Below are 12,745 nucleotides of genomic sequence, written 5' to 3'. Positions count from 1 at the left end.
GTGATATTGTATCAATACAGGGACACCAAAAGTTCATATTTTATGAAATACATTAAAATACTTTGGAATACTACAAACAAGAGAGTTCATATCACTACTTCCCTCCTTAGACAATCTTAGCAGAGCAGATTCACATTAAATTGACTGAACTGACAAAACATTGGACACACTTAGCGTTACAAAGCTACCTCCTAGTTCAGACGGAGCTACTGGTTCAGTCACACAAGTAAAAATAGGACAGCAACCTACTTGCATCTGTCTTATGGCAACATTTATGGCAGGTTTTATTGTCAGTGTGTATGCTTGAAAGTTTCACTTTGTTTTCACTTTGAAACAAAACCCCCAAAAAATAAAGTGAAACAATTTTATCTGATTGAATAAAATCAGTATTGACAAAGAGGTGGCTGAGGTAGATCAGGTCATCTACTAATCGGAAGGTTGGTGGTTTGATTCCTGGCTGCTCAGGTCTGCAGGCCAAATATCCTCAGGTAAGATCAATGTGAATGTGTGGATTCTTAGAAAGCACTTAAGCATAGAAAAAGTGCTTGTATGAGTCCATTAGCATTTACAGAGTTTAACCCTCTCGGTCATAGATATACCTTTAAAATTAATTCACCTTAAAAAACTGATTGACTTTATAGGTATTTTTTAATTTTGACATAGTGTATTACCCTAAAATCACACAAAAATGAAAGAAATAGATTTCTTACTATGAAAACCACAAACATGTTTAACAAATCAGTTTTCCCTTCAGCCATTAAATGGACAGGATTTTGTAATTCATACCATAATTGCATTGTTACCTGACACAGTGCGCTGGTAACTGTTGAGACACGTTTACTTACATACATATATATCCACATGTACAATGCAGCTCGATTTGGCACCAGTGTTTCTGCCGTGATCAGCTTTCCAGCTGCCTCCACGCTCCTCTCCCGTCCCTGGTGTCACTAAAAAAGGGAAAAAAGTTCATCTACCTGATTACCTCAAGTCCGCTGTACCACCTATCCCCTGCAGCAGAGTCAAAGACTGGGCAATGGCATTTTTTAAATAACTATTTACAAAACAATCAGGTGTCACAATAAGATTCCACCCAAATTATTTGTGCCACTCCAAAAAGTAGTTCCTGTCATAAGTAGAAAAACTAAACTGTAAAGGTGGTGAGTTGTGCCACTGTGGAAAATGGTAAACACTTATGGTAATGGGGTGAGACATTCAGAAACCTCTTTCTTCACTCAAATCGCATGTTTATTTCCTGCTAGGATCCCCGCTGGTGAAGAATCTAACTGTTGCCATCCTCCAGCTCAGTGAGTCTGGTGAGCTAACATACCTGCGTGAGAAGTGGTGGGCCAGCAGCTGTGTTGGCACTGGTGGAGCCCACATCTCCGAGGCCCTGCAACCCTATGACTTACGGGGCCTGTTCCTCCTCCTGGGACTGGGTCTGGGCATCGGGCTCCTGCTAGCCCTGCTGGAGCTCTTATCAAGGGCCCACAACCAAGCTAAGGATGGCAAGGTAGGAAAGAATATCTTAATGTAATCATGGCATGGAATGTTTTTATCCTGTAACATTTCTTCTGTTCTTTGGCAGAAATCCTGCTGCTTGGTGTTGACATCAGAGCTGAACCGGAGGTTTGGCAGTGGAGGGGAGAGCACAGAGCACGACACCTCAGACAAAAGCAAAGCCTAAAGAAGAAGCACCACGTTGTCATTCGATAAGATAGTGTTAGAGAAGTGAACAAGCTGAGAGCTTTCTGTATTTCCGTAGTAACAGTCGCATATTGTGTTGTATTTCAGTGGGTTTTATACTTTGGTGCCCAGTTTGAACAACTACCAGCAGCAGTATATTAAGCACCAAACCCACAGGTATATTTCAGACTTAATATTATAATCAGTCTGTCTTGTTAGCTGTTTAGCGTTGTTTTATTATCACATATTTACATCTCACATCTAACACCTGAAGTTCTTCTGTCACAGTTGTAACCTGGTCTTACTATTTGCTTGTATATTCCAAATAAATACTCCAATATCCTGCCTGCTCTGTTTTTCAGTGTATACAACTTTATTGTTCATTGTAGAGAGGAGTTTCATTTATTAGAGCAAACATTAACACCACCTAGGGCCTGTACTAATAACCAAGTTCAACATACCCAGGACATCCAGCCTTTCCTCATCTTCATCCAGCACATGAGAGGCAATACTGAAAGAAAATGATACAAACAGATCACCACGATAAGGCTTGGGAAGCTAGAAGGGGAAAAAGTCTGAGCATTTTATTTTTTCTGTTGGCTGGCACCACAAATAAAACCCTGGGACACCATCACACCACTAGTACAAAACATCAAGTTGCAAAAACAGAGAGAGAGGAGGAGAGAAACCCCCACAGACCTCGACACCTGACCCAGAGGCAGAAGTCACTGGCAGAGGCCTTACAGTACAGCAGATGACATCCAAGACGATAAGAGTGGTGAAAGTGATATTTTGTCTTTCACTTTAGTTCATATAAGTACAATGGCTCATTTGTTACTGTAGCTAACTCAAAAAGTAAAATTTTAGACTTCTTTGTAACCTTGACTGTCAGAGGATGATATGTGGTCATAGTTGCTCCAAGACTGTAAGATCAGCAACTACTAAAGTAAATTAAATAATAAAATACTAATAGATTGTAGTGTGAAATAATCATCACCTGAAATGGTTTCCAACAGTCTTGAAGGAGTTCCCAGAGATGATGAGCACTTGTTGGTCCTTTTGCCTTCACTCTGCGCTCCATTTCATCCCAAACCATCTCCACTGGGTTTATGTCAGGTGACTGTGGAGGCCAGGCCATCTGGTGCAGCACTCCATCCCTCTCCTTCCTCGTCAGAAAGCCCTGACACAACCTGGAGGTGTGTTTGGGGTCATTGTTGGAAAATCAATCATGGGATGGCATGTCGCTGAAGGATGCTGCGGTAGCCATGCTGGTTTCATTGTGCCTTCAGTTTGGAATAAATCCCCAACAGTCTCACCAGCAACCCCACACACACACACACACACACACACACACACACACACACACACACACACACACACACACACACACCATCTCCTCCGTGCTTCACAGTGGGAACCATGCATGTAGAGACCATCAGACCAAAGCACAGATTTCCACTGGTCTAATCTCCATTTCTTGTGTTTCTTGGCCGAAACAAATCTCTTCTGCTTGTTGCTTTTCCTTAGTCGTGGTTTCTTAGCAGCTATTTGACCATAAAGGCCTGATTCACACAGTCTTGTCTGAACAGCTGATGTAGAGATGTGTCTGCTACTGGAACTGTGTGGCCAAAGGTTTGCATCGCTGTCAACAAAGCAAAGGGTGGCAGTGTTAGAAATCTAACCCTAATGATGTTGTGAGCCCTAGTAAGGTAGTGCTTTATTGCAATGTCCTTAATCGGAGAGAGTGAAGTACCGATAATTTATGCTGTTGTCCTCACCCCTGCCTGCAGTGATTTCCAGTCAGAGGCACTGCGGGCTCCCGACCAGAATGAGAAGTGACACGTCAGAATAAATTCTATTTCCTAACTGAATCGTACAGCTTCTGAGAAGAGAAACTAATTCCTCAGGATCACGATGCACTACTTTGGTGAAAAAACAACGCAGCAACACTTCCCTCTCTGAGCAACACTGACTGACTGACTGACTGAGACATTTTTTTTCTCAGAAGCAGGACAGTTACTAAGTCATAGCTGACGTGCAATAAAAAGGAAAAATGTGAAAATGATACTGTTCCTGAACAAAATCCTCTAAACAAAACCTCTGTTCTTCACTATTTAGTGTTTTGTTTGAAGTATTTTTTTAAAGCCAAAACAAATAGCTTAGTGAAAGGGAGAACATTTTTTTTTTATATTTGTATTGTATTACCTGAACAGTTATTCTACCTACTGCTCTGCTTTTGTTGTTATAGTTAAACAAAAAACCTAAAGTAAGATAACAAAATATTTTCTATTTATTTAAAACTTTGCCCAAATTCTGTCCTGGCTTTTATCTAATTAATAATCCAAGGGGGAAGCTCCCCCTTTAATATATTCTAAATACACTGGATACTACCTGCTCAGTACCAATCGTTAGAAAAGTCATAGTGAGCATTAAACGGCTACAGAACCTGCTTAAAGTTAAAAAAGAAAAAGAAGTAAATAATAAACTTATTAAACAAAATTGACAAAAATTAACTGAAAAAAAAATTTCTTCAAAAAACATTCTCCCTTAATTAAGAAATAACTATACATTGACTTTAATGTACATTTTTTTTATCTTTATTTTAATTTTTTTTACTGAGTAGGGAAGTCTGTGAACCCAAATTACACTTTAATTGAACATTAAGATCCTGTTTGTTTACTGATGGAGCCGGAAAAGCAAAGAAAAAAGAAGTAAAATCTATCAACATCACATTAAACATAAATCTGTAAAAGAAAAGTCTGGACTGAGTTTGCCTGACTGTACATACGTGTGTGAAAGGCTGCTGTAGAAAAAAGTTACAAAACTAACTTTCAGTACTGAAAGTTAAGTATTAATAGTATAATTAAGTACTTTTTTATTTTTTTCAGATTTGCCAGTTATATTAAATGTGAATTACTGAATTTGCAGAAGCAGACAAAAATAAAGGTTTTATTACTTGGACACTGACAGGTTGAAACTTCGAAATGTTAAACAGAAGTGCTGTAAACATAGAGCAGCCTGTGGATCCCTGACCTTTTATGAAATGTCTGCACATACTGAGCATAGGTAAAACTATTTAAATTGGTTTCCCCACACCTCACTCTTTTGTACACAAACTGACATGGGCTGATATGACCACTTGGAGGTGCTACAAGATTGTTTTTGCTGTGAAGCTCAGCAGGATTCGACTCATGCAATCCAATGCTTTTGTGAGGTGGAGTAAAGAACTGCAACTCAGTATGTAAAGACAGTATCAAAGACAGGGAAATGGATTGGATCTTTTGCTCTAGTTGATCAGATTGAATCCTTGAATGTAACATTTTTTTCCTTCTTGTTATCCTCTTGTTAGATCAGTGGTAAAACAAGTGAACAAACAAGCTCAATAAAAAGACTGCAATGGAGCGAAAATGCCAAATAGTTGTCAGGTATTGTAGACAGGTACAAATGTCTTGAGTGACCCCTAATTTCTTTACATTTTGCAAGGTAAATAAACAAAAAAAAGTGTAATATAACTCAAAACATGTTTTATATTTCAGATTCTGCCGAATACCCCTTTCCTTTGATTCCTGCTTTGCACACTCTTGGCGTTCTCTCCATGAGCTTCATGAGGTCGTCTCCTGAAATGGTTTCCAACAGTCTTGAAGGAGTTCCCAGAGTTGGTCAGATAGCCCTGACACAACCTGGAGGTGTGTTTGGGGTCATTGTGCTGTTGGAAAATAAGTGATGGTCCAAATAAACACAAACCAGATGAAGAAGAATCAAGCTTTAGTCCTCACATGCACAATCATACAGAGTACAACATGCAGTGAAATGTTTTGTGTCTGAGCTGCAGACAGGATGCAGATCTGGCCACACCATTCTAGGGCTAGGTTTTTAGCATGGGTGGGTCTAGCCAGGACCCTTACTGGATAGGAATTGAACTTATGATTCCCAATCCAAAGATGTATAGTTTTACCACTACATTATCCAGCTGCTTCAAAATTAGTGATCGATGAGGTGGCGTGAGCTGCAGGATACTGTGGTAGCCATGCTGGTTTAGTTTGCCTACAATTTTGAATAAATCCCTAACAGTGTCATCAGCAAAGCACCCCCACACCATCACACCTCCTCTCACATTCTTCACTGTGGGAACCATGCATGTAGAGACCATCAGTTCACTTTTTCTGCAACGGACAAATACACGGCGGGTGGAACCAAAGGTCTCAAATTAGATTCTCAGATTAGACTCATCTAATGCCCATTTTTTGTATTTCGTGGCTCAAACAAATCTATTCTGTGTCTTGCTGTCACTGTACTGGGTCTGCGAGCCAGTATTTGGGTTTCAGATTCTGATTTAATATTCCATGACTACTGTTATTCCTGGTTTTGGTTATCTTTATTTCTTATGTTCTTAGTAATTAGAGTCCTTCGTTCCTTAGTATTTATGTTAGCCTGTGTTTTGTGTCTGTTCCCATGTCTACTCTGTACTTTTCCTGTGTCCCACTTTCCACGTCTGGTCACTCTTGTCTCCATGTTCTCCCTGTCTCCCCAGTCAGTCATGTCTCTATGTCTCAGTGTCTAGTCTGTATCTTTGTGAATGTCTGTTCTACTTTGAAAGTCTTGTGTGCTATGTTAGTGTTTTCAGTTTTGCTTCCTCCCCATTTCATTATGTTTGATTCAATTACATTCAGTTTTATTTGTACAGCGTCAAATCACAATAACACTCTGTCACTTTGATGACAGTGGGAAGGAAAAACTCCCTTTTAACAGGAACAAACCTCCGGCAGAACCAGGCTCAGGGAGGGGGCCATCTGCTGTGACTGGTTGGGGTGAGAGAAGGAAGACAGGATAAAGACATGCTGTAAATAAGGGACAATAATCATTTAACTTCACAAACTATTGCTTTCTTTTTCTTTAATAACTCCCAGTTACCCACTGATGCCATAACATTCCAGTTTTTTTATTAATACACCATCTGTCTTATCATCTGTGGATGTTATGATTTTTTCTATTAAGTTTAATAATGCAGTGATGCTGGGGTACTTTAACTTGTACTGAATGTTTATAAGTAGTTTTATGTATCTCTGTGAATTTTTACAGTTGGTTATAAAACAGTTTTTAGTACCTTTAGTACCTCATTTTTTAGAATTGAGGTACTAAAGAGAGAGGTCTGCATTTTCTAAAGAGTTTTTATTGTTGATTTATGCAGAATTTCAACAAGGGTTTTAAAATACCCTCAACAATTTTCAACCACTTTCTTATTGATATTACAGTCCAAAGATTTCTTATGACATATCTTAACAATTTGAAAAACATTCTAGTTTTTCGTCTAAAGCTGTGAGGAATATTGGTGAATATTGGTTTCTCTCTATCAAAGTGGATTTTTCCCTGTTGTCCCAGGATCAGTTTTCCATGCTAAATCTGGTTGAACAGTTACAAATAATTTATTAAATATTATATTCCTCAAGGTCACGCTCAATAAAATACAGCTGTTAAGATGAGATAGGCTCTTTTTCTAGCCCCAGCTCCTCTAACACTGTTTACCAAGCCCACATTCTTTTAATATTATTTCTATTAATGTCTAATATTTTCTTCTTTATCTTCATTTTATATCTGAGTGTTTGACTTTTGACTTTCTAGTTTGGTTTATTTGATTATATGAGGGTTGACATGTTTATATTATTTCTTGTATTAATTCTCTTGGTAGACTCGTTCTACATTCCTGCCTTAGTGCTCCCCACTCCTGTGTCAAGTATCCTATAAGTTCATTCCTGCATCTGTGTCTTCTCATTTAGTTACCACTTCCTCTTTTGCTTTGAGAGTTTCTGGTGCTTGGCTTTTAGTTTTACTTCCTTTGTTCTGTCTGCTGTCATCTGCTTCCTGTGTCATGTTCTCCACAGCTGTCTCCACTCCCCCAATCACCCTCCTGTGTATATATAGTTGCTGTCTTCCCTTTCTTTCATAATCAGAGCATCAGTTGTGTTCCTGTTCTTGGCGTGTCACCATTGCCTTGCATTGTTGAAGTTTGAGGGCTTGTGTTTCCCTGTGTTTTTTTTCCCAGTGTAAGTTTCTGTTCAGAATAAGTTTTTCAGTTCAGTTTTGTAGGACTGTAAACCATTTGGGAGTGGCTGTAGCTCAGGTGGGAGAGCAGGTCATCTACTTGGTTGGTGATCCCTGTCTGGTCAAGAGGTTGGAGAGCGAGGTATGTCATCTATGAAATTGTGTGGACTGACAGAGGCAACACAGATTTACCAACCTCAACCTCTGAAAACTGTGGAAGGAGGCAGAGGTTTTCTCTCTGGTGAGCATGGTGAAACAATCGTTCAGCCGGTCATTCCCTGTTCTTTTTTGATGTCCATCTCAGGGCAGATATTGCCAAATTGCAGGGTTGCCCATAGGATGTGTTCTCTTGACTGCCAGGCTGCACTAGCCACATACAGCACCACACAGCTTGTTTGGTAACTCAACCACCTTTCAGCTCCTCACGAATCAGGTGCTGCATCCCAATGCTGCATATGCTGCTACTTGCCTGGATGATGTCATCAAACAAAAACACCTAAGTGGGGTGTAGCAGCAGGTGCTAGAGTCTTAGAGACAGGATGGTATTGCACTACTGGATAATGTTGTACTAAATGACAGAATCACTGTGGTGTGATGTTCACATTTTATTTTCTGACCTTCATACTGTTTCACAAAACAACAAAGTAATGACTGAGAAAAAAAAATGTGCATTTTACCTCAGTATACCTGGTACTATAAAAATGTATCCAAATATGTATCCAAGTCTAATTACCTGTTAATGACCCAGTTCTGGTATCATACCATCTCCTGGCACTAGAGACTTATTTCGTATTATCTAGAAATACCAGTAGAAAAGATTTGTTTCGCACCTTGTTGACTTGTGTTGGCGTAAACGTGTTATCATGCACACCCTTCCATTATCAACTTCAGTAAAACTACTGAAGTGTGTATCTTTTGCTCTGTGTGTGTGTGTGTGTTCACATCTTTGACTTCTGCTCATGTTAAACAGGAATAGTCAAGTGTTCTGCAAAAAGAAGAGAAGAAAGAGAATGAGCCAGTCAGTGAGCAAATGAAGGGAGCAAGGAAGAAAGTGAAAAGAACTAGCCTGTCAAAGTCAAACAAATTCAGAGGGATCAATGCACAGACTGTGCCTTCATATCCAAGGGAGTGCCAAACTCAAACTTCTTCAAGCTTGAAGTTCAAAGAGGTGATATGTGCATTAGAATTTCTAATTTAGATTGCATCGACAGGTCTACGGCTGACAGACCAAGTTCAGTGGAATGTTGGCCACAGTAGAGAACAAGAGAGATAGATTTATGTTCTTTTTATTTCTTCAAAAGTCTGCATACTATACTGTTTTAAATGAGACCCGAATTCAAGCATACTGTAGACATATTATTTAAAAGGAGTTAATAGCTAAATATCCTCTGTTTATTCGTATTAATGAGATAGACTGACAAAATCTAATAAGGTTCAATCCCTGGCTGCTCCAGTCTGCATGCAAATCAATGTCCTTCAGCAAGAGACTAAGCCCACATTGCTCTCCAATAAATCTATTGGATAGAAAAAAAAGTACTTGTGTGAATGAGACACGTATAAAGCACTCTGAGAGCTCAGGTGGAGTAGAAAAGCACTATATAAGAACATGTTGTTTCATGGCTGGGAGCACCAACAGTACAGTGGTTCTATATTGTCTCTGACTGATTCACTATCCTTCAAACTCAATCATTGGTTTACCAAATTATAAACTGTTTTTACCTAATTACAGCTGTCATATCTGATTTAATCTTTTGTAAATCTCAAAACACTTTTTCATTAAAACATGATATATAATGGTAACCACAGGCATGGCAGAATTTAAATATAAGTACAACGTTTAGCTTGCAAGATGAGCTGCGATTCAGACTATAAAAAATAGTTTGGGATATTGATGAAACGTATTTGAATTATGTCACTCTTGTGATGTAATTGTTTTCCTGTTTATGCAATGCTTACTCCCTTTTTCATTTCAGATAGATACTGACATGTCTGGAGTGCAGCTTTATTGATATCTGTACCATGAACATGAATGAATAGGAAAAATAAATGTGTGCAGTAGGGACTAAATTGATGTGACTGGGTCAGAGCATCTCCAAAACTGCAGCTCTTGTGGGGTGCTTCCGGTCTGCAGTGGTCAGTATCTTTCAAAAGTTTTACAAAGTAGGAACAATGGTGAACCAACTACGGGAAGCCAAGACTCAACATTTTACATGGGGAAGCATGCCATCCATGTGAATGTTACTTTGACATGTATCACGTACCTAAGCATTGCTGCAGACCACATACACCCTTTCTTCTAATGGCTATTGCCTTTTTCAGCAGGAATAATGTACCTTGCCACGAAGCCAAAAAGTTTCAGGAATGGTTTGAGTTGTTGACTTGGCCTCCATATTTCAATCTAATCGAGCATTTGTGGGATGTCCAATCCATGAAGGCGCCACCTTGCAACACACAGGATTTGTTGATAACATGTTAGTGCCAGATTGAGGCATAGATGCAGCTGCTCAGCAAAGTAAACCCATGTCATGAAGCTCTCTGTGCACTGTTCTTGAGCTAATCTGAAGGCCACCTGAAGTTTGGAGGTGTGTAGTGACTGTCTCTGCAGAAAGTTGGCAATCTCTGTGTGTTATGCATCTCAGCATCCATTGAGTTAGATAACACACACTAATTAGTTAAACTGCAGGAACGTCTTAAAGCAGGTGTCCCCAATCCCAGTCCACAAAGGCCGGTATCCCTGCAGGTTTTAGATGTGTCCCTGATCCATCACAGCTGATGGCTAAATGACCTCCTCAACATGTCTTGAAGTTCTCCAGAGGCCTGGTAATGAACTAATCATGTGATTCAGGTGTGTTGACCCAGGGTGAGATCTAAAACCAGCAGGGACACCGACCCTCGTGGACTGGGATTGGGGACCCCTGTCTTAAAGACATAAAGACCTGGATGGCCTCTAACTTTCTGCTCCTTAATTCAGATCAAACTGAGGTTATTGTACTCTGTGAAATTTCAGCAGATATGCCGCCTTCTTTTTTTTTTTTGCTTTTTTCTGCTCATTTTTCTTGTGTTATTTGTTATTTATCTTTAAGAAGATTTTGATTTCAACTGTATTCCTGGGGGATTGAAGCTTTCCTGGTTTGCTGCTTTCCTGTTAGACTATATCTGCACAGAACAGAGATAAATGTGCCGTGGCCAAGGCATGCCCACTCCCCTCCTTTCCTCTCAAAATCAGCATTAGCATAGAGTAGGTTGATTAGATAAATCTGATTAAAGTGATTACATGGTGTGATTATTTCATTTGTTGTTTTCATTTGTTTTGGTTTTTGAAATGATTTCAGCTGAAACCAGCAATTCATACGTGTGTGTGTGTGTGTCACTAGTTAGGTCATCATGTTTAGGATTATTCTGTCCAAAAGGCCACATCTTTAAAACACTTTAATTGCATAAACATTTTCAATTCATTTCAGTGGCACAAATGCGGAAAATGCTGAAGTAATTATTTGTAGTGTTTTATCTGATTTATTAAAAGAATGTCATGTCTGATCATTTGTCTTTGGTGCTTAACTTAAATATATCACAAGTCATAGTATGTTTTGTCTCTCCACATTCACCCCGACCCTCATACTGAATACATAAAAGTGGTGAGCATACTGCATGCCTCCACTGTACATTTAATTCAGTTAGCTGTGAGGCTCAGATGAGCACAGAGCTTTTAGCGATTACATTCCTGTTGCTTCAGTACTATATTCGGCCACGACTTCCACCTGGACAGCCTGCGTCTCTATTTTCTATAGTTCTATAGTATGTCAACCTTTTTAGTCGATTTGTTCGCAGCAGTTGTGTTTGAAGCCTTCAAACGCTCACGAGAGAAACATTCTGAAACCTTTTCAGAGTCACCGTGTACAGACTCCAACATGTATCCAAGAAAACGCCAACAAAGACAAAAAGATTACGCCACCTCTCCTTCCTGGTGTGGCCGGACAATTTCCCCAGATGGCGTCTTATCTATTCAAGTGTATTACAGGAAAGTAGGAAGGAAAACTACCACCTACAGAACAAAATTATACAAAGTAAAGACAAGAAACTAGAGGAGAAGCACAGACAAATGGAAGCACAAAATAAACACCTGGAAGAAAGACAACAAAGCCAGCCTGGAATTCAAGTTATTAATGAGGGGTGGGATATAATGTTTGGTGAAGCACAAGAACAGATTATGCTCCTGTTTAAAGAGAACAAGGAAAAGAGCGCTGAATTACAAGAAATGTCCAACCAGCTTCAAGACAGGAAAGCTACTGTTGAGAAGATAGATTGTGATCTCCAATACATGGATCAAAGAAATCAGGCGCTCCAAGGAAAAAAATAAAGAAATCCTCCGAGAGGCAGGGCAAACTCGATGTCATGGAGGAAAACTACAGAGCGCTGAAAGTAAAGCTTAATGAAACACTGCACCAAAATAAAGAGTTTCTTCAAGAAAAAAAAAAAAAGAACCGCAAGAAAGACAGAAAGAAGAGAAACTTCTTCTCCAGAACTCTGAGAGGAAAAACGCAAAACTGCAAGAATTTTGTAATGAAATGAAGGACAAAACAACTGAACTGGAAGGAGGGAAGGAAAAACTGGAAAAACGATGCTTAGAGATGCAGCGTAGGATCAATGGAATGGCGAGAAACAACTCAGAGCTCATTAATGGGATGTTGTTGAACTTCAACAACTTGAGGTGTGAACACACTGAAATGCATGTGCAAAGGCAACAACAAGAGAAAATGCATGAAGACCTGCAGCGTACGCTTCAAGAAATCCAGAGAAGAAATGAGCAGTTAGAAGAGATGCACAAGGAGGCAACATCCAAAGAACTGAAAGAAAAGCTTGCAGAAAAACAAGCAACATTAAAAGAAGTGGAGCAAATATGCCGGAAACTCAAGAAGCAAAATGCAGAAACAATCGATGAGTTGAGAGCCCTCATCCTGGGGTAAAAAGCACTCATGGAAAAGAGCCTGAAAAAGAAGAAAAAGCGTTTCCGTTTGTTCCA

At 39.5% G+C, this 12,745-nt stretch overlaps 1 protein-coding gene across 1 annotated transcript in view; it reads left to right on the top strand.

Annotated features, from left to right (window-relative positions):
- The window catches only part of LOC106633114 (glutamate receptor U1), a gene marked incomplete at its 5' end in the record, with an annotated part of 18,671 nt that extends 16,640 nt beyond the window's left edge, over positions 1-2,031 (top strand). Inside the window, 2 exon segments of the mRNA XM_014332429.1 lie at positions 1,263-1,513; positions 1,589-2,031. Of these exon segments, the coding sequence (XP_014187915.1) occupies positions 1,263-1,513; positions 1,589-1,687 (350 nt within the window).
- Positions 2,032-12,745: the final 10,714 nt, after the last annotated feature.

This window comes from Haplochromis burtoni, unplaced genomic scaffold, assembly GCF_018398535.1.
Source record: "Haplochromis burtoni strain Fernald_Lab_line unplaced genomic scaffold, NCSU_Asbu1 Contig_30, whole genome shotgun sequence".
In the NCBI taxonomy this organism is placed as follows: Eukaryota; Metazoa; Chordata; class Actinopteri; order Cichliformes; family Cichlidae; genus Haplochromis; species Haplochromis burtoni.
Note: the sequence above shows the minus strand (reverse complement) of the source record. Positions and strands in the feature narration are given on the sequence as shown.